Genomic DNA, 22,352 nt, shown 5'->3' with positions numbered 1-22,352 from the left:
TTAGTTAGCTAGCCAAACGCAACCATGCACACACACACACACACACACACACACACACACACACACACACACACACAAACACACGCTGCCAGCCACGTACAGAACCAGCTCATTGTTAAAGGACAATAGGAGTGTTTAGTTCCAGCAGCAGAAGGAGATGAGAGAGTCCAACAGATTACACTGGAGCCTGGGCTACCCCAAGGCTGGCTATGCAATGCAATGCCTGGATCTTGGCTGATGGGTTGGCTTTGGCTGCTTGCAACCGTGGTGAGCTTCTTCGGTTATCCAGCATTCCTGGAGGCAGCTCCTGAGTTTTCAGGTAAGTTTCTCAGCCAATGTGCTAAAACTAGGAGGAAGGAGGATTCGGGTTTAAGATTCAGTTTTGGTCGCCACGATGTAAAAAAGATGTTGAGACTCTAGAAAGAGTGCAGAGAAGAGCAACAAAGATGATTAGGGGACCGGGGGCTAAAACATATGAAGAACAGTTGCAGGAACTGGGTATGTCTAGTTTGATGAAAAGAAGGACTAGGGGAGACATGATAGCAGGGTTCCAATATGTCAGGGGCTGCCCCAAAGTAAGAGAGGGTCAACCTGTTCCCCAAAGCACCAAAAGGCAGGAGAAGAAGCAATGGGTGGAAACTAATCAAGGAGAAAAGCAACTTAGAACTAAGGAGAATTTTCCTGAGAGAACAATTCATCGGTGGAACAACTTGCCTCCAGAAGCTGTGAATGCTCCAACACTGGAATTTTTTAAAGAAAATGTTGGATAACCATTTGTCTGAAGTGGTGCAGGGGGTTGGACTAGAAGGCCTTCAAGGTCCCTTCCAACTCTGTTGTTGTTGTTGTTGTTATTGGCAGTTGCGATTTTTCTGGCTGACTGTGGCTGAAGATGAGAGACGACAAGTTCTAATTCAAGTCCTTAAACGTCTCCTGTTCCTGCAGGGAAAACTGCAGGAGATCAAGACAAAACAAAGTCCTTTTTAGAGGAATAGTGGCAATGATAAATAAAGGACTCTCTGTGTGTGCATGTGTGTCCATTCCCATTCCTCACTATCCTGTCATAGCTGAAGAAGCTTCTTGGATGAGAAGCGAAACATCTTCAAAAGAAACACACACACACACACACACACACACACACACAAGAAAGTCCAGTTGCCTCCTGAAAAAGCACCTTTGGGACGACTGTGTGTGCGTGCGTGTTTCTTTGTTTCTTTTTTCTTTTTTTTCATAAAAAAGTTTTATTTTTACAATCATATCAAATAATTCATCCAATGTACAGTTATATACAATTAGTCGGGCTTGCCCAGTCACCACCCCCCTTTTTAACACTCTTCCCTCTTCTACCTTCTTCCTCTCCTTCTCTTATCTACATCCTCTCCTCCCTCCACCCTACACCTTCCTTCTCCCTCTTCTACCCTTCTTCCTTCCTCTTCTCCTCTTTCCTACCTCCTACTCTCTCCTCTTTTCTCCCTCCCCACCGTTCTAAAATGGTAACTGGGCAGACCCGACCCTACATTAATTATATTTATACATCTTCAATAATCCCTGTACATTAACCATCACTCCATCTCTACCCTCAACCCCCCAATTCCCCTCCCCCTTACCCCCCACCCTCCACCCCGACTTCCCAGAACAAAATGCAGGGTATCAAAACTAACAATCATAATCCAAAATAATTCCTAAATTATAATCTCTAGTCACTCCACACATAATCATACTCTCAATTCCCCGCTTCTTCAGAAATATATCTAATACAAAATATTTCCTAAATTTACTCATATGCTATTCGATATTTTTTTATCTGATACTTATTTTGAATATAATCAATCCACATTTTCCATTCTAAAATATATTTTTCTTGTGTATAGTCTTTCAAGTAAGCAGAAATTTTTGCCATTTTTGCCAGATTTGATACTTTGAGTGTCATTCTTCAATTGTAGGTAATTCTTCTTTCTTCCAATATTGAGCAATCAAAAGTCTTGCGGCTGTTATTAAGTTCAAAATCAATTTAGTCTCTATAGCTGGCATGTTTCTTTTTTTGAACGATGACTCCAAGCTTAAAAAAAAAAAAATCAGGGGAAACGTTGGTTATCAGAATAACAGAGCTGGAAGGGACCTTAGAGATCTTATAGTCCAACCCCCTGCTCAAGCAGGAAACTCTATACCTTTTCACACAAACGGTTGTCTAGTCTCTTTTGAAGTTCCACCCACAAGTCATTCCACTAATTTTTCTTACTATCAGGAAATTTCTTAGTTCTAGATTGCTTCTCTCCTTAATTATTTTTATTTTATTTTTATTTATTTTGTTCAGTACGTATTAGATAATATATATAAGCATGAATTGAATACATAAAATGAATACAGTAAAATGAATTAGTTTTCATCCATTTCTGTTGTTCTGCTTTTGGTTGTCCCTTGACTTGAATTCATACTAGCCTAATAGAAATATTTATTTCCTATTTTACAGTCCTAGCCAACCGTGCTTGCATTGCTTCTATTTGTTTATCTTTCTACGTGTTATGTTGTCAGATCTAGGGTGCTTCGCTATAAATTGGAAATAGCATTTGTTGGGCTTGAACTGTGCTCACAACTAAGGCTGTGTTATTAAAAGAGTAAAAAAAAAACACCAAAAAACATCAGCTTAAAAAATGACCTTCCTGCAATTAAAAATGCAAACTTATATGAGGGTCTGTCAAGCAGTAAGTGATAGCTTCACCACGAATGTTCAATGCTGTCCATCTGTGTTTTTTTGTTGTTTGTTTTTTTACTCAGAGATTTAATGCCAATCCTGCCATATTTAATAGTAAATTTCTGCTGGAACAGACTAAAATCCTAATGAATTCCCACATAGTGCTGGCTGTTTCTCTAGAGTGACTTGAAGAGTGTTACTGAAGCCTTCAGAAGCTTCTAGAATTGAGAAAGATGGGAATAGAATAGAATAACAAGAGTTGGAAAGGACTTTGGAGGTCTTTTAGTCCAACCCCCTGCTTAGGCAGGAAACCCTACACCACTTCTGACAAATGGTTATCCAACATCTTCTTAAAAACTTCCAGTGTTGGAGCATTCACAACTTCTGGAGGCAAGTTGTTCCACTGATTAATTGTTCTAACTGCCAGGAAATTTCTCCTTAGTTCTAGGTTGCTTGTCTCCTTGATTAGTTTCCACCCATTGCTTCTTGTCCTGCCCTCAGGTGCTTTGGAGAATAGCTTGACTCCCTCTTCTTTGTGGCAGCCTCTGAGATATTGGGAGACTGCTATCATGTCTCCCCTAGTCCTTCTTTTCATTAAACTAGACATACCCAATTCATGTAACCGTTCTTCATACGTTTTAGCCTGCAGTCCCCTAATCATCTTTGTTCCTCTTCTCTGCACTCTTTCTAGAGTCTCAGCATCTTTTTTACATCGTGGCTGTCATATTCCAAGTGTGTCCTTACCAAGGCATTATAAAGTGGTATTAACACTTCACGTGATCTTGATTCTATCCCTCTGTTTATGCAGCCTAGAACTGTGTTGGCTTTTTTTGGCAGCTGCTACACACTGGTTGCTCGTATTTAAATGGTTATCCACGGGGACTCCAAGTTGCCTTTCTACCTTTCTTTAATTTTTTTTAATTTTTAATTTTTATTTTTTATTATTATTTTTTATTGGGACTCCAAGTTGCCTTACTACTATTGAGCAAGGTACCACATATATTGTACCTGTGCATTTCGTTTTTCTTGCCTAAATGTAGAACCTCACTTTTTTCACCATTGAATTTCATTTTGTTAGATAGCGCCCAATGTTCTAGGGAGCATTTGGCTAGACTGTCTCAACTTTCTTCAATATCAGTCCTCCTGAATGTTTTGGGAATTGTGTTCTAGACTACACAGCCCTAGGATTATGTCTAATGTCTAATGCAGGGGTCACTAAAACTTGGCAACTTTAGGACTTCGGTCGCAAAGGTGTTTTTTTAAGAGGCAACTGAACTTTCTGGGTTTTTTTTCTTTCTCTGAAGACATTTCGCTTCTCATCCAAGAAGATTCTTCAGTGCTGACTGGATGGATGGTGGGGAATGGAAGGATTTCTACTCCTTGCAGACAGCTGGTCATTTGCATCCTTTTAGAGAATTGTTGAGGCCACTTGGGGGTTTGTCTGTGTTCTCAGGGTCACCTGAGTGGTGCAAATGGGTGTGGAGCCCTCTTGAAAGTGTTTGCAAGGACTACCCTTTCATCCAGTCAGAGCTGAAGAAGCTTCTTGGATGAGAAGCGAAATGTCTTTGAAGAAAGAAAAACCAGAAAGTTGCCTCTTGAAAAAGGAAAAAGCCTTTGGGACAACCCTGACCTGGATGACCGAGAGTCTCCATAGGCATTTAAGGATTTCTGGGTTCCGATTCCCAGAATTTCCCACCCAGCATGGCTAACTATGGAATTCTGGAAGACCACAAATCTTAAAGTTGCCAAGCTTGGAGACTCCTGGTTTAAAGTCCAGCGCAAGTAAGATTTTCATGGTTTCTGATGTACTCTGACTTTCCTCTTCCACAAGGTTATTTGAGGAAGGTTTTGAAGAACCACACTATCCATGCCTGTGATGGGGAGCAACTGACAATACTTTGCCCCCACAAGACCTCCGTTACCATCCTGTCTGCTTTCTATGGGAGAAGGGTACCCAGCCCAAACCTCTGTCCAGCTTCAGGAGAACTCTCTTCAGAAGACATTGATTGCTCATCCGCAACAGCCCATCAGGTAATACGTTCTAACAATGCAGGAGACTATTATTTTTTTTTTTGTACAGGCAGTCCTCGATTTATGACCACAATGGAGCTCAATGTTTCCATTGCTAAGCAAGACAATTGACTGAGTTGTGCCCCTTTTTACAACCTTTTCGGGTCACGGTTGTTAAGAGAATCACTGAAGTTGTTAAGGGTACCATTTATCTTTCCTAGCATTACAGTAAGTGAAAATTGTGCTGTTGGTTCTGAGCTCCGAAGCTTGGCAGTTTGGCTGCAAACGTTTCGTCACCATTCGAGGAGACATCATCAGTGCGCTTTGGGTTCTGGGTGTCTGTTCACAAAGGAGCTCAATCCAAAATGCACCGACAATGTCGCCTCGAATGGTGACGAAACATTTGCAGCCAAATTGTCAAGCTCGGAGCTCAGACCAGCAGACCAACCCCAGTTACTTATATTCAAATGCTGTCAGGGTTCCAAGTAACACCCCCCCAAAAAGAAGACTTGGAGGCTAGAAGTTCGTCAAAATTCCATTTTATTAGAGATGTCCCATTGGCACATCTGTGAAAACCCGAATCTGAAAGCTTCCAGGTTTTCCCTACCCAAAAGAAAGTCCAAGTCCCTGCTCAGCACCCACATGGCCATCACATGCACCGTGCCAACTGGAGATGCTTCCCAGTCACACCACTCCAGGTGCAGGGCAGGATGGCCTTGACTCTCAGAGAAAGGAATGTTATTATGACTATATATCACCCCTGCTCCATACAATCCCCCCTCCCTGTTTCCCACAGCACTCAATGTGGCTGTTGTGACCTAGACTTGCAGAGTCATTACAATGCACAATTAGTCCCCAAAAAACTTATTTTATTGTAACAGCTGAGAATTAAGTTCATTCCCAGCTGAGTCCCAATTAGTTGCAAAACAAGTTCTTCGGAAGAAGTCCTTCGGGATAATCACCAACCTTTATCTTCTTTGACACCCTGCCAAAGGCCTTACTTGGCAAAGCCCCACGGAGTTCAGAAACAAACAAGAGATGCTGACTGGAAACAGAATTAACAACATTGCTTTCCTGCAAAAGGCCCAAGTGCCTTTGTTTCTCTTTTAAGTCTTATGGGAGGGGCAATCATCTCCTGGCCTTACTCCTGAGTCGTCCCTTTTGCTTTAGCTGCTCTTGCCTTCTGGCAGCTCTGCGCATGAGTACACTAGGAACAAGGTCCTCCTGTTCCTCTGCTTCTCTGCTCTCTGACTCTGAGGGCTCTGGAGTTTGTGCATCACTCCCAGATGGCCTGGCCCCATCTCAGCCTCCAATGCGGATCCCTCGTCCGAGCTTTCCCCAGACTCCAGGACTGGCCCATGTTCCTCCCCAGCCTCCTCCCTGTTCAACTCCACTGCCAGCTCCACAGGCTGCTGGCGGACCACAACAGCGGCAGCCCTGAAGATCCAATGCAAAAGGTGGCTTCCAGGCTTGACAAATACATTACATGAAAAAGCTAGGGAGAGAGAGAGAGAGAAAGAGAGAGAGAGAGAGAGAAACTCATCTGCCTACCTTTTGTTGTGTCTCGCCCACTCCCCCTGCCGCAGCCAGGCCCCTCTTATCTCCTGCCGGATGCTGATAGTTCGGAAGTATGTCCTGGCATGCCTCCAGCCCCCAGCCCTGACACCATGCCCGGACAGGCCGAGCAAGACGAAGGGCCTGACGTACCTTCAGCCCCCAGTCCTGGCACCATGCCCAGGCAAACGGAGCAACTAAACCCCTTCCCCACAGCATGTGAGCCTGAAGAATGTGAAGCCAGTCATGAGCTCAGATTACCAACAGCTGGAGGCTGGAGAGATCCTCGCTTCCGGAGAGTTGAGAGGCGATGTCAGCAAAAGGAAGGGAGGGGCAGGCCTGGATAAGTGCTGAGTCATGGAGCCACACCCCATGGCATATATAAAGGATCTGCTTTCTGGCATTCTCTGAGTCAGGCAAAGTCTAACTTGGATTGCTGAAGTCACTTCCTGGTCTCCTGCCTGCCTTGAGAACTCTGATAGGACTTTGGCAGAGCTGCAGAGGCATGCTCGATACGGACTTCCCCGACCCGGCCGTCAGCGGAGGAGTGGGATACGACATCTTTTTATTTTTTTGAAGCCGTTTTCCTCTTTTAAGTGTAGAATCATTATGCAAATAAATCAATCAACAGAAATGAAGGGAGCATCCGAAAAATAAAATCTGCAGAAAAAACAATGGCTACCAACCTGCCTCCCGTTGAGGACCTGTATACTGCACGAGTCAAAAAGAGGGCTGTGAAAATATTTACAGACCCCTCACATCCTGGACATAAATTGTTTCAACTCCTACCATCAAAACAATGCTATAGAGTGCTGCACACCAAAACAACTAGACACAAGAACAGTTTTTCCCCGAAGGCTATCACTCTGCTAAACAAATAATTACCTCAAAACTGTCAAACAATTTAATAAGTCTGCACTACAATTAAGCTTCTCATTGTTCCCATCCTTCCACTTATGACTGCATGACTGTAACTTTGTTGCTGGAATCCTTACGATTTATATTGATATTGATTGTTATATTGATATTGACTAGCATTAAGCATTGTACCTTATGATTCTTGACAAATGTATCTTATCTTTTTATGTACACCGAGAGCATATGCACCAAGACAAGTTCCTTGTGTGTCCAATCACACTTGGCCAATAAAAAAATTCTATTCTATTCTATTCTATTCTGTTCTGTTCTGTTCTGTTCTGTTCTGTTCTGTTCTGTTCTGTTCTATGCTGCAGGACCAACGCTTTCTTTGAGGGCAAAGGAAGAGCAACAGAGAATGAGAAAGGGTGTCAGCCTTCTCAACAGCTAAATGAAACCCCTGCCAGCCACAGCTAGACATCCCTTCTCAGTACCTACTGTATCTCTAAGTGTGACAGCTAAGGCGTTGACAAGTTGCATATTCCCTGCTTTGATTGTTGAGTTGTGTGAGCCAAGGAGAGAAATTCCCAATGAGGAGGCTTGGGGAAAGACAGATTGCCATCTAGTGGCTTAGCGCAGCGATGCACTTGGGAGCTGCCCAAAGGCTTGGCTGGTATGGAGATTTTTCCTGTTGTTGTTGTTGGTGTCCGAACCATCGTGACCCCATGGACAATGTTCCTCCAGGCCTTCCTCTCCTTTACCATCCTCTGGAGTCCATTTAAACTCATGCCTACTGCTTCAGTGACTCCATCCAGCCACCTCGTTCTCTGTCATCCCCTTCTTCTTTTGTCCTCCATCGTTCCCAGCATTAGGCTCTTCTCCAGTGAGTCCTTCCTTCTCATTAGGAGACCAAAGTATTTGAGTTTCATCTTCAGGATCTGGCCTTCTAAAGAACAGTCAGGGTTGATCTCCTTTAGGACTGACCGGTTGGATCGCCTTGCAGTCCAAGGGATTCGCAGGAGTCTTCTCCAGCACCAGAGTTCAAAGGCCTCAATTCCTGTAGATGGCTTGAAAAGACCTGGGAAGGAATGGGCTGGAAAAGTGTTCTCCTGCTTTTTCACACAAAGAGCCAAATTAGACTTAGGGCAAGAAGAAGAAGCTGAATTTTGACCTTGTGACCATGCTGCAATGGTTATGAGTACCTCAGAGGTGGGTTTCCACATAATTTTACCACCAGTTTGCCCCACACCATAAATGTGATTGGGGAGATCAGGGTATGTCTTGGGATAGTATAAAAAGGATATGAGCAAGACAGTGGTAGGTTGCTACCAGTTTGTACCAGTACAGGCGAACAGGTAGCAGTGGGGGAAGCTCCGCCCACCCGCCCTGCACGAGCGGCTGCGTGCACATGAGCGAAATGGTAGTGATGGGATTTGAACCCCGCCCTTGGAGCAAGAGTTTCAATCTCCCTGGAAACAACATTCTCATCTGAAGGAGTTAACTTAGTCTGTAGGGAAATTCAAGATTTTCAGTCACTTGGTGCCCCACATTTGCAAGTGAGCTTTTTCTACTTCACTTAAAACCTGTTAGGAGTTTCAAGACAGGAATGAAGCAAACTGGGAAGAAGTGAAGCAGAAACACCAAGCCTGCTTTTTGTATCCTGCCAATCACCAGAATTTCCCATAAATTAACTGGTAAAGAGAAAGCTTACAACCCCAAAATTCTAGAGAATGTTTGGATGTGGAGAACCTATGCCCTAAGCAGAGACATCATCCTGCCAACAAAAGTGCGTATAGTCAAGGCTATGGTTTTCCCAGTTGCAATGGATGGCTGTGAAAGTTGGACCATAAGGAAGGCTGAGCGCCAAAGAATGGAGGTCTTTGAACTCTGGTGCTGGAGAAGACTCCTGCGAGTCGTTTGGACTGCAAGGCGATCCAATTGGTCAGTCCTAGAAGAGATCAACCCTGACTGCTCTTTAGAAGGCCAGATCCTGAAGAAGAAATTCAAATACTTTGGCCACCTAATGAGAAGGAAGGACTCACTGGAGAAGAGCCTAATGCTGGGAAAGATTGAGGGCAAAAGAAGAAGGGGACGGCAGAGAGTGAGGTGGCTGGATGGAGTCACTGAAGCAGTCAGTGTGAGCTTAAATGGACTCTGGCGGATAGTAGAGGACAGGAAGGCCTGGAGGAACGTTGTCCATGGGGTCATGATGAGTTGGACATGACTTTGTAACTAACAACAGCAAAAAGGACTATTTAGAGTCTTTCCAAATTAGATAACGGCTACATTGAATGCTTGTCTTTTTCCACCAGAAAATGATGGACGAGTGCCAGGACCACCGATGGTGCCATTTCCTTGTCCACAGTCGAGTGTTTGGGCCCGATCCGTGCCCAGGAACACACAAATACTTGGTGGTTTCCTACAAATGCAGACCAGGTGAGTGATTTCGGCAAGGCATTTGTGTGGGAAAGGAGAAGAAAGTTTATATGATTGCCTATTGAATTTCAGTTGAAAATATGATATCTAAAATTAGAAGAGGTGATTTTGAAGCTTTATCTGGAAACACCTATAATTGAAAACAAAACCAGTTGATTAAAATCTTGGGGCTAAATCATATTACATTGTCGTTTGTTTGACTAACTGTAGTCATTGAATTATTGCATAAAGCGCAGTTGTCCAGGTCTATGCAATACATTATCCAGCACTTACAGCCATGAACGGTTTGATATATTAGCTCAAAAGAATTCATTTTCAGACTTAGTCAGTTGTTCTGAACTTAGTCAAAGTTGTACTGATAGTCCCTTCCTTATCTCAAATATAGGTTTCATAAAAAGGAAGAGAGATTTTTTAAAAATATTACAGAACAAGGAGGGGGTAGAGACTGATGACGAATGACTGTGTCTCATTTTCAGCCAATCATCGTCTCAAGACCGTCTGTGAAAATGACATGATGAGGCTACAATGTCGGAGCAGCTCAGTTCTAGCAATTTATTCTTCGATTTATGGGCGACCTTTGCGAGGAAAGTTGGAGTGTAATTCAATGAATGGGACGGAGCCTGAAATAGGTACACAAGAACTCAGCCTCTGCTAAGACAATCCTAAGCATTTATTCCACTTGGTGAATCTATGGGCCCTTCCACATCAGGAATTTGTGCCAGCTTGAAGGTTGCTCTGGATCTCTGTATTTCCATCATGGCAACTGGTTGGAGAACTTTCCCCCACTGCACCAAATCCTCTGACAACATCCCAGGCAGTGGTGAAATTTTCCCTACTGGTCCGGTGGTCATGTGACTGGGTGGGCGTGGCCTGGTGGTCATGTGACTGGGTGGGCGTGGCCTGGTGGTCATGTGACTGGGTGGGCATGGCCTGGTGGTCATGTGACCGGGAAAACCAACTATCACACTTTACACAAAAATAACACAAAAGCTACACAACTGACTCGCACACAATGCAAAAGCAGCTGGACTTCACACAAAATGGCCCCTGCAACAAGCAGGAACCTCACAGAGTCACAGAGAGCTCAAAAACAAACTATCACACTTTACACAAAAATACCGATTCAGGCAATAGGTAGTAAAAAAATGCTTTAAAAAATAAAAAAAAAGTTCAGGCGATCGCAAGGCACAGCTGATTGTCACGGCTGATCTTCGGAACCTTTTTTTTAGGTTTTTAAAACATTTTTTTACTACCTATTCGCCCCAACAATACAGGCCTGAACAAACTTATTTTATTAAAACAGCTGAGAATTAATCCATTCTCAGCTTAGTCCAAAACAAATTCTTCATAAACAGTCCTGCGGCCTTATCACCAACCTTTGTTGTCTTTGGCAATCTGCCAAAGGCTTTTCTTGGCAAAACCCCCACAAAGTTCAAGAGACACTGGCAAGAAGCACTGGAATCAACGTTGCTTTTTTACAAAGAACCCAATGGCTTGTTGCGGTTCTTTTAAGCCTTACAGGAGGGGCCAATCATCTTCTGGCCTTACTCCTGAGTCATCCTTTTTGCTTCAGCTGCTTTTGTCTTCTGGCAACTCTTCTCATGCATGCACTAGGAACAGGCTCCTGTTCCTCTGCCTCTCTGCTGTCTGCCTCTGGAGGCTCTGGAGTCCGCACATCTTTCCCAGATGACCCTGGCCCCATCTCTGCCTCCGATGCAGAGCCCTTGTCTGGGCCTTCCCCTGATTCCAGGACTGGCCCATGGTCCTCCCCAGCCTCCTCACTGCCCGACTCTGCTGCCAGGTCCACATGCTGCTGGCGGACCACAACACAACACAACCAACCAACCAATGGATGGATGCAGCTAGTTCTGAACTGAGGCTTCATTACTGAACACAAAGAGTCAACAATTGGTGTAGCTGGGCAACTGTCAAGAGGCACACTCTAGCAAGGGCTGATGCCAACCTTGCATGTCCTTGTCTTGCAACTCTTTTTGTTGCCTGTTTGTTGCCGGCTCAGCTCTGGCCCTTTCCCCAGTTATAGTACTGATTCTCCATCCAGCAAAAAAAATTAACATTGGCATGAAATTCGTTCTCCACTTAGCCAACCCTATTCTCCCTTTATGGCTTATTTCAGTTAAAAGCTGGACAAGAGAGATGTTGAGGTCAAAAAGAATGCACTTCACGATGACACCGCTGTGTTGCGAGACTAACATATAAGGCACTTGGGCGCTGTCCAGGAATGCTTTTTCTACAGCAGGGTTTTTATTCAAACAATTCTGCAGGGTTCCCAGAGAGACGAAGGACAAAAAGGAGAAAAATGCATGTAGGACATCCATTGTTGAAAAGGATGAATTTGTTCTCCTGAAGAGGAAGAAAAAAATCAGAAACCCACATCTGATATTTTGTGGGTTCTGGTTTTTTGTTTTTTGTTAAAAAAGCTAATAGCTTCGTGGTCTGAAAAAGCTTGAAAGGCTCTCTCTCCAAAATATTTTAAACTCCAGGATCTCCTCAGCATCACCTGAGCAAAACATCTGGAACATCTCTTGACGAACACCTTTCTTTCCTTTCAGAATCTGAACAGGAGGGAAGAGTTTCACCCACGCCATGCTTGCATTTTATAAATGATGAATGAAAAGCCATATCCAACCTTACACCAAGAAGGCCTCTAGCTAATACAGGGGTGTCAAATTCGATTTCATTGAGGGCCGTATCAGGGTTGTGTTTGAGGGGGCCGGGATGGGTGTGGCCAGATCAACATCACTTGTGTCAGGGGGCCCTGTGGTGGCCCGAGCACTCTGTCAGCGAAAGTGGGTTCCCGAGAACTGTTTTCAGCTGCGAAGGCCTCCTGCAACCGTCTGCCAGTGAAAATGAAGCTTGGGAGGGCGGCATGTGGCCCTCCCGAACTCCATTTTGACTGGCAGAGGCATTATGGGCCAGTCCTTTGCCGTTTCCAGGGTAGGCCAGATCTAAGCACCCCACAGGCCAAATCCGGCCCCCGGGCCTTGCGTTTGATACCCCTGATCTAATACATATCTCAACTCTTAACAAAACGTGTGATCACCCATTTGAGACAGTCAGCCTTGGAGGCCACTTGGAAAGTCCACAACTGTTGTGATCCAGGCCCAAGTAGATAATAGGAAATGCAGTCCATGAAAAAACAAACAAACTTTATTCGAACAGCTGAGAATTACTTCATTCCCAGTGTAGTTCAACTAAATTAAAACAAATTCCGCCCAACACAAATTCCTCAGCTGTATCGCAAACCTTGGTCCAATTAGGCAAACTGCCAAAGGCCTTTCTTAGCAAACGTTCACAAGTCACAAAAATAAAGGCAAGACGTAGACAAAGCAGAAGACAAAGCAGAAGACAAAACTACCAACGTTGTTTTCAGCAAAGCTCAAACGCTGGTCTGTTTTAAGCCTTATGGGAGGGGCCAATCATCTCTTGGCCCTACTTCCAAGGTGTCCTCTTTGCTTGAGCTGCTCTTGCCTTCTAGCAGCTCTTCTCATGCGTGCATTAGGAACAGGCTCCTCCTGTTCCTCTGCCTCACTACTATCAGTCTCTGGAGGCTCTGGAGTCCACACCTCACTCCCCGATGGCCCTGGCCTCACCTCAGCCTCATCGCTGTCCAACTCCATTGCCAGCTGTGTAGGCTGCTGATGGACCACAACAACAATGGAGCCAACCAGGGGTGAAATCCAGCAGGTTCTGACAGGTTCTGGAGAACCGGTAGCGGAAATTTTGAGTAGTTCTGAGAACCAGCAAATGTCACCTCTGGCTGGCCCCAGAATGGGGTGGGAATGGGGATTATGCAGTATCCTTGACCTGGAATGAGGTGGGAATGGAGATTTTGCAATATCCTTCCCCCAAGGGTGGGGAGGGAATGGGGATTTTGCAGTATCCTTGCCCTGCCATGCCCACCAAGCCACACCACATCCACCAAGCCACACCCACAGAACCGGTAGTAAAAAAAATTGAATTTCACCACTGGAGCCAACCTCCAGAATCTGCCATTTCTCCTCCCCTACTTGGGCTGACCGCATTGTATATGTGTGTGATTTGTAGAATGCATAGCTCCTGATGCCTTGAGAAGAGTGTCCCAGAGGTGCCACAAGAAGAGGAATTGTACCCTTGTTGCTAACTCGGCTACATTTGGAGACCCTTGCTTCCCGGGGGTGAAGAAACAATTGAGAGTGTCCTACACATGCGGTAAGCAGGACAGCAAATTAACCTGCTGGTGTTTGAGGTGGGAAGGACAAGCAACAGACAAGCTAAGGGATCAGTTGGTCCAATCCGCCATTTCAAGTTAGACATGTTTAGGGCTTTTGCATAGAGATAGTCCTGGACTTACAAGCAACCGTTCAAAATTACAATGACACTAAAAAAAGTGACTTATGACTGTTTTTTACGCTTACGACCAGTAGGGGGATTCAGCCAGTTCAGGCTGATCCGGGAGAACTAGTTGTTAAACTGCTGGCCTCACCCATCCCCTCCCCGTCCCAACCCTATATACATTCACAGATTCCCCCGGCAGTTGCACCCTACGCCGGAAAGCGTGCCGTCGAGCAATGCGAGAGGGAGTGGGGGAGTAGTGGCTCCGCAGTTTGGCCAGCAGGGTGTCCCACGGCACATCAAAAACTGGCAGGGGAGCGGCCAAAACTCTGGCTGTTGCAAACATGTCTCTTCCACAGAGGCTGAGGAAGTAGCCGCGCTTCCTAGCAGCGGAGAGATCCGCATAATCATTCGCTCGCAAGAAGCACTCAAAACGGTCAAGAAATTGTACCGTTGGTGTCCAGTTAGGTTGTTTTAGTCTTTCTTTTCCTTCGTCGCCAGTATTATATCTGTGGCAAGAGCGTGACCACAAAGGCTCAGGCAAGAACGGCAAGAATAACTTTATTTAACAACTGTGTTAACAACAAGGAATCCGACAACAACAACCCGGCGACTCTTGACAGCTCTTATATACTAGCTGCCTGAGAGAGCTGTACCAATGGCAGGGCTCCAATTTCCCGCTTATTCTTGGTTGCGCGTCTTAACCAATCAGCGATCGCCTGGCTGTTGTCAGGCGAAAAAGACGCATCGTAACTCCGAGGACTTTACATGCCCCATTTTGCTTCCCAGATAAGTGCAGGGAGGCCTACTAGGCCCAAAACGGAGCACGGGGAGTATGGCGTAGCTCCCACCCTGTGACCCCTTTTTGCTCCCAGGAGGCTGCAGGGAGGCCTACTAGGCCAAAATGGGGCACAGGGGGTAGCGCGGCCCACCCATGGCCCGTTTTTGCTCCCAGGAGGCTGTAGGGAGGCCTACTAGGCTCAAAATGGCGCTTGAGGGGAGTGGCGCGGCCCCCTCATGGCGCCTTTTTGCTCCCAGGGTAGTGCAGGAGGCCGAGGGCTGCCTGTCACACCCCCTGGCCATGCCCACCATGGCCACGCCCACCCAGCAAGTCATTAAGGTAGAGAACCAGTTGTTAAATTATTTGAATCCCACCACTGCTTACGACTGTTGCAGTATCCCCTTGGTCCTGTGATCAAAATTCAGACCCTTGGCAACTGGCTCATATTTATGACGGCTGCAGTGTCCCAGGGTCACGCGACCCTCCTTTTGCAACATTCAGACAAGCATCGTCCGTAGGGTAGCCAGATTTGCTTAACAGCCGTGTGACTAACTTAACAACTGCAGTGATTCAACCGTGGCAAGAAAAGTTGTAGAGCGGGGCAAAACTCACGACAACTGTCTTGTTTATCAGTGAAAAATGTGGACTCGGTTGTGGTCGTAAGTCGAGGACTACCCATGTGTGGGGAAAAAAATCCTTGTCAGATGAAAGCCACAGTTCATAGGGCCTAGCACAGGGGTGTCCAAACTTGGTCCCTTTAAGACTTGTGGACTTCAACTCCCAGAATTCCTCAGCCAACTTTGCTGACTGAGGAACTCTGGGAGTTGAAGTCCACAAGTCTTAAAGGGACCAAGTTTGGACACCCCTGGCCTAGCATCTCTCCCAAAATAGATGAACCATAATCATCCCCAGGGACATCCAGCCATTTCTCAGTGCTAGTATAACCGATGGCCTCATGTTAGCAATTCTATTTTTCATGTACATTAAGATCGCCTCTGGAAATGATAAGTATTATACAAGCTTTCGTTTGCTTTTTCCATCACCTGCACTCCTGTGTGTCTTTCAGTGCCAAGAAAGTTGTTAGAAGAGGCGACACGTGAATCGCGAGAAGATCCCTTCTCAATCTCAGATTACACCCACGGTAATTATTCCGCCTTGATTTTAATCCTCTGGATGGAGAAGTACCTGGGAAATACTTACCCCCCCCACCACCACAACAACCTTCTCCTATATCTATGGAGAGTCTCGATCACCCAGGTCATGGTTGTCCCAGATGTGTTTTTTCTTGGTTTTTGTTCTTTGAAAATGTTTCGCTTCTCATCCAAGAACTGAACTGAAGAAGCTTCTTGGATGAGAAGTGAAATGTTTTCAAAGTAAAACAAAAAGCCCAGTTGCCTTTTGAAAAAGCACTTTTGGGACAATCTTCTCCCTCTCTAATGGTATAGAGCAGGGGTGAAATGCTACTGGTTTGGACCGGTTCACCCGAACCGGTAATAAAAATTACTACCGATTCGGGTGAACTGGTATTTCCGACGATCAGCTGTGCGACAATCAGCTGTGCTGTGCGGTTTATATTCGCTAGAAAGCAGGAAATCCTGCTTTCTAGCGAATATAAATCGCGCGGCACAGCTGTCCCCCCCCTTGTTGTTCTACTTACCTTTGAAGACTCAGAAAAGGCTTCTTAATCCTCCTTTTTCAGCACTGTGTGGTAGCGCCTGCGGTGGGCCTGTATGCAAACCATGCTTTTGGTGCGTACCGCGCATGCGCACGCAAAGCGAACTGGTAGTGATGCGAATTGGTAGCAGACTACAGAGCATTTCACCTCTATGGTGTAGAGGTAACAGTCCTTGAATTTGTAAATGCCAGGAGTGGTCGCCAAGAAACCTGGGGCCACTATGTGGCTGCAGAAGAGTAGAAGAGAACAGCAGTGTGTACATGAAGCTCCAAAGTTTGCTACAAGGACTTAACTCCCTTCCCCCTCCATCCAAGAAATAGTTCCCTAAAGACTGAACCTGGCTAGGAGCCAACCAAGGCAAAACAAGGGTTTGGATATGAAAAATAGCATATTTAGAGAAAGGCAAGAAATCTTTGGATGAAGCCAGCCAATCACAGGCTGAAAACGTGGACAAAAACAATTGAAGGGATGATGCTCTTGCTACATTTTCCCATAAGCTCCGTCAGTTGATGAAGTCTTCAGGGAAAAGGCCAAGATTTCACAGCCTGTTTTGCACATCGAATAGAAAGTCACTGTAGAAAGGGCAGGTGCCCTTGGGATGGTTTTCCCAAAGGGGAGCCTTTTTGTTTTGGGAATTCTGGGACCTAAATACCTAGCCCAGTTGGGCAAAATTTGACTTAGAGGAAAATCTGGAGAGGTCAACCCAAGGAAAGGAAGGAAAACACTTCCTTGTGCCTCTTCCACAGGCTTCTTTTCTATTGTCACATCCTATATAAAGAACCCTTGACATCCTCCAGATGTTGCTGTGATACATCTGTCAACACCAGTTGGCTTGAACCCGGGTGAGACAACCTGGGATTGGTAGCTCAACAAGGTCTGAAGGATCTCCACCCTCAGTCTGCAAGATGGAGGGGAGCACGGGTGGGCTGCTGGGGGTTCTCAGGAAAACCTCTAGCAAAGATTCCGTGCAGTTCGGAGAATCCCCAAATCCCCTCCGCGCCCCTCCCAGGAGTCCCCACGCGGCCCGTTTTGGATGCAAGTAAGTGCAGGGCGCGTGTGGAGGCTTGCGGAGGGTAAAAAACAGGCCTACTGAAAGTTCGAGAAGGCCAGAAATGGGCCCATTTCCGGCCTTCCCGAACTTCCAGTAGGCCCATTTCCAGCCTCCAGAGGGCCTCTGGAGCCTGGGGAGGCTGTTTTCACCCTCCCGGAGGCTCGAGAAAAGCCTCTGGAGTCTGGGGAAGGCAAAAACGCCCCCCACTGTGGTTCAGGAAGCTGACTAGGCCACGCCCATCATGGCCATGCCCACCCAGCAACCAGACAGAGAACCCCTTGCTAAAAATTTTGAAGCCCACTCCAGCAAGCGACATTTTGTGTTCTCCCTCAGTGAAATCCATTCTCCAGCTTTTGAATCCAGCATCTCTTTCACCTCAGTTCCGCTGGGCACCTCTACCCTGAAGAGAACAGAATTCCCAATGGGGCTATGCTCCCCCCTCGGTGGCTTTTTTTCTGATTTCCCCATGGCACAAGATTTCAGTTGGGTTCCTCACGGGAAAACTGCATTCCCTCAAGAGCCCTATTGTGCGTCCATAGAGGATAAACCTGTAGCAGCCTGTAGGACTGACATAATTCCCTTCTATTAGAACATAATCCCTTCCCCAGGATCTTGCTACTGGAACACGGAGGCACGTTGCCAAATAATAGCAAGGATGGTTTTCCCGCTGGCTTCTGATGAGAAATGAAATGATTGTGAATTCCCACCGCATAATAAGCTTGGTTAAAGGGTTGTTTGGGCGCTTTTGTTGTTGAGAGCATAGCATGTTGCGCATAGCAGACTATTAGGTTCGCCGCCGTGCGCCAAGCCAGAAATGCATTAATCTGGTAGCCACGTTGTGCCAACGGGGCTGTTAGAACCGTGAACAGACCTAGCAGAGTGTCTTGCCTGAGGTCGCCTGCAGTCAATCTGTGGAAACAAGTCATGAATATCTCTTCCATTTTTGCACCGTTTACAACAGGGGTGTCAAACTCAAGGCTCAGGGCCCAGATCCGGCCCACAGGGTGCTTAGATCTGGCTTACAGGCCCACCCTGGAAACCATGAAAGACTGCAGTGCCTCTGCCAGCGAGGTAGGCGGTGCCTCTGCCACAGAGGTGGGTTTCAGCAGGTTGTGACCAGTTCTGGAGAACCAGTAGCGGAAATTTTATGTAGTTCAGAGAACCGGTAAATACCACCTCTGACTGGTTCCGCCCTCATCTATTCTCTGCCTCCCGAGTCCCAGCTGATTGGGAGGAAATGGGGATTTTGCAGTAACCTTCCCCTGGATTGGGAAGGGAATGGAGATTTTACAGTATCCTTCCCCTGCCACGCCCACCAAGCCACACCCACAGAACCGGTAGTAAAATATTTTGAAACCCACCACTGCTCTGCCAATGAAAAGGGAGCTCAGGGCAGCCTTCCCAAGCTTTTTTTGTTGGGCTGCAGGAGACCATCATGGCCAAAAACAGAGCCCGGAAGGACCGTCCTGGCCGAAAACAGAGCCTCAATGAGTGACATCGAACTGGCCACCCCCACCCTGGCCACAGACACACACCAACCCCCCAAGGTCAAACACAACCTCAATGAAATCAAGTTTGACACCCCTGGCTTAGAACCTTGGGATGGATGGGTAGGGAAGCAAAATGGCTGCCTTAAACTTTTCTTGCTCCCTCAACAGGATCTGATTCCACTCCACTTTTTGAAGCATGGTCCTTCTCATAGCTTCAACTGGCCATCATCATGAAAACTGCATCAGCGATGCCATTTTGCTTGATGACGTCATCAGTGAGCCACTCCCACTTCCTCGTCTGATGTCATTCTTGCGCCATCTGGAGCTCTTGAGCACTGAAACTAGTGGCACATAGGAAGCCACAGGTTTTGGTTGTCAAAGAGTCATCCATCCCCTATCTGGAAGCTGTGGCCTTCAAAAGGTGCATGAGCTTGTGCTTGTCCGTTAAGCGATCTGAACAAAGAACAGGGACTTAGTTCTCTAGCTACTAGAGGAATCCTTAGTAAGACCATCCTGTCCCCTTATTTGCTACAGGTGGCTGGTACACCGGGCCGAGGCTGTCCAAGCGGTTCCAAGAAAATCTGATGATATTTACTAACTCTCTGGAAACAATAGCCCATATCTGGGGTACGTGCGATCCTTCTCAGCTGTACAGGAGTGCATGGCATGACACAGGATTTTGATCCTACACGAGACAGAATCTTTGACCCACTCAGGTCATTGTTCCCTTACCAGATTCCTCCATGCCGTCATTCCATGGCCCAGCTTCTAATGTACTCGAGAAGTTCTTCAAACACAGGGAGATATTCAGAGGTTGTATTGCATGTTGAAAGCATCACACCAGGGGTGTGAAATGGTCCCGGTTCGGACCGGATTGCCCGATTTAGTAGCGATGCCGGCGGGTGGTTCTCAGATTTTGGACGGATTCTGTAAGTTAGCCAATTTAAAGTACCTTAATTGAAAAAGGGTTCTGCCTTACCCTAGCCACCATTTTGCCTAGTTAAAGGTTGCAGACCAAGAATTTTGATAGCATATAGATCAGGGGTCTCCAGCCTTGGCAACTTTAAGCTTGGTGGACTTCAACTCCCAGAATTCCCCAGCCAGCTTTGCACGTCAATTGCAAAGAAGCGCTATATTTTGGTTGAGCATTAGTAGAGAAGAAGCAGCCTAATTGTCATTAAATTAATTTTTTTTTTTCTCCTAGCCTCACCAGTTAATTTTTGGATTGTAGAACCAATGAGGCTACTACGAAGCCAAGTACAGTCCTGTACCTGGACCAGGGGTGAAATGCTCCCGGTTGGGACCGGATCGCCCGATCTGGTAGCGATGGTGCCGGGTGGTTCGGAGAACTGGTAGCGAAAATCCCTGCCCCCGCCCATGCCCAGCTGACCCGCGCGATCGTCAAAGGTTGTTTTTTTTTTACTTTTAAAAGCATTTTTTCTTCAGCCGATGATCGTGCGGCTCAGCTGGGATCGTCAGAGGAGCCTTTTCGGCCAAAGAGATTGTAGAAAAAATGCTTTTGAAAAGCTCGTCTGATGATCCCAGCTAAGTTGCCTGATCGTCAGAGGCTTTTCTTTTCTTTTAAAAGCATTTTTTTTTGCCTTTAAAAGAAAAAAAAAGCCTCTGATGATCAGGCAACTCAGCTGGGATCGTCAGTGGAGCCTTTTAAAAGCAATTTTTTCTACAACCTCTTCGGCTGAAGAGGTTGTAGAAAAAATGCTTTTAAAAGTAAAAAAAAAAAGTTGGCCATGCCCACCCAGTTACATTAACCACCCCCACCACCAAGCCACGCCCACAGAATGCAAATTTTACATTTCACCACTGACCTGGACAAACATTCTAGGGCAGGGGTCTCCAACCTTGGCAACTTGAAGACTTGTGGACTTCAACTCCCAGAATCCCTCAGCCAGCAAAGCTGGCTGAGGAATTCTGGGAGTTGAAGTCCACAAGTCTTCAAGTTGCCAAGGTTGGAGACCCCTGTGCTAGGGAACTGTGATGGGTTCAGTAAACGAGGGTTGAACAAGCCATAGCTTGTTGAGACCAAATGTATTGAACGTCACCTTCTCTCTCTTCGCAGGCGTTCCCGAGAAGGTGGGCTTTTATTTCCTATGTGGGGTATCCGGAGGGCTCGTGTTTCTCCTCCTCTTCTTTGCCCCCAAAACAACCTTCTTGCAAGACCTCAAAGGGGCCTTCAAAAAGGCAGACGCGACTGACTCCTTGCAGCTGGAGACAACCAAGCTACAGGACGACCAAGATGAAGAAAATCGGGAGGAAAGCTCTTCCGAAACTTCTTTCAGCCACCTTACCTCCAATTACCGGAACACCAACATCTTTGGGCCGGAACTGACCGCGGCCTTGGAAGGGGCAGCTGACCAAAGAAGCCACGAAGGCAATGAAATTTGGATCCCCAAAGAATCCAGCCCATACGCCATCCACAAAATTAAGGCGGCCACCAAGTGAGAAGGACCAGCAACATTGGAAGTAGTTGGGCAGAGTGAGCAGCAATACAGGTAGTCCTTCATTGATGATCACAGCTGGGACCAGGATTTCTATTATTAAGTGAAGCGGTTGTTAAGTGTGTCCTGCCCGATTTTATGACCTTTTCGACATGTCTGTTAAGAAAATCACGGCTGATAAGGGAATTGTAGTCATTGAAAGCAAAATCTGGCTTCCTCCATTGACTTTTGTTAGTCAGAAACCGGCCAGCTGGGAAGGTTGCAAAAGGTGATCACATGACCCACGAGATGCTGCAACCATCATCAATACAGGCCAACTGCCAAGCACCTGGATTTTGATCATGTGACCATAAGGGTGCTGTAATGGTTATGAGTAGCAATTGCAATAGCTCTTAGACTTATATACCACTTTAGAGTGCTTTACAGCCCCTCTCTAAGTGGTTTATAGAGTCAGCATTTTGCCCCCAACAATCTGGGTCCTCATTTTACCAACCTCGGAAGGATGGAAGGCTGAGTCCAACCTTAAGCCGTTCAGGATTGAACTTCTTCCTGGCTGTGAGCAGAGTTAGCCTGCAATACTGCCTTCTAATCGGGAGGGAGGAAGGGAGGGAGGAAGGAAATGGGGAGGGAGGGAGGGAGGGAGGAAGGAAGGGCAATAGCAATAGCATGTAGACTTATATATCACTTCATAGTGCTTTAGAGCCTTCTCTAAGCAGTTTACAGAGTCAGCATATTGCCCCCCAATAATCTGGGTCCTCATTTTACCCACCTCAGAAGGATGGAAGGATTGAACTCCTGGCTGTGGGCAGAGTTAGCCTGCAATACTACCCTCTAACCACTGCACCATCAGGAAGGAGAATAAGATAGGGAATAAGAGGGAGGGAGGAATAGCAATAGCACTTAAATGTCTACGGAGACTTTCAGTCATCCCGGTCATGGTTGTCCCAAAGGTGCTTTTTCAAGAAGTAATTGGACTTTCTGGCAATTGGACTTTCTTTGAAGATGTTTTGCTCCTCATCTAAG

General features: G+C 46.2%; 1 protein-coding gene across 2 annotated transcripts; it reads left to right on the top strand.

Annotated features, from left to right (window-relative positions):
- The first annotated feature begins 110 nt into the window (after window positions 1-110).
- LOC131204921 (protein eva-1 homolog C-like) lies at window positions 111-21,944 on the top strand. Of its 2 annotated transcripts, XM_058196565.1 has the most exons (8): window positions 111-319; window positions 4,521-4,720; window positions 9,421-9,544; window positions 10,021-10,173; window positions 13,610-13,753; window positions 15,724-15,798; window positions 19,408-19,500; window positions 20,951-21,944. In XM_058196565.1, the coding sequence occupies exons 1-8, from the start codon at window positions 220-222 to the stop codon at window positions 21,331-21,333; spliced, it is 1,272 nt and encodes a 423-aa protein (XP_058052548.1). In that variant the 5' UTR covers window positions 111-219; the 3' UTR covers window positions 21,334-21,944. The 2 variants fall into 2 exon arrangements, with proteins under 2 accessions (XP_058052548.1, XP_058052549.1); XM_058196566.1 differs by lacking the exon at window positions 19,408-19,500.
- Window positions 21,945-22,352: the final 408 nt, after the last annotated feature.

This window comes from Ahaetulla prasina, chromosome 11, assembly GCF_028640845.1.
Source record: "Ahaetulla prasina isolate Xishuangbanna chromosome 11, ASM2864084v1, whole genome shotgun sequence".
Classification (NCBI taxonomy): domain Eukaryota; kingdom Metazoa; phylum Chordata; class Lepidosauria; order Squamata; family Colubridae; genus Ahaetulla; species Ahaetulla prasina.
Note: the sequence above shows the minus strand (reverse complement) of the source record. Positions and strands in the feature narration are given on the sequence as shown.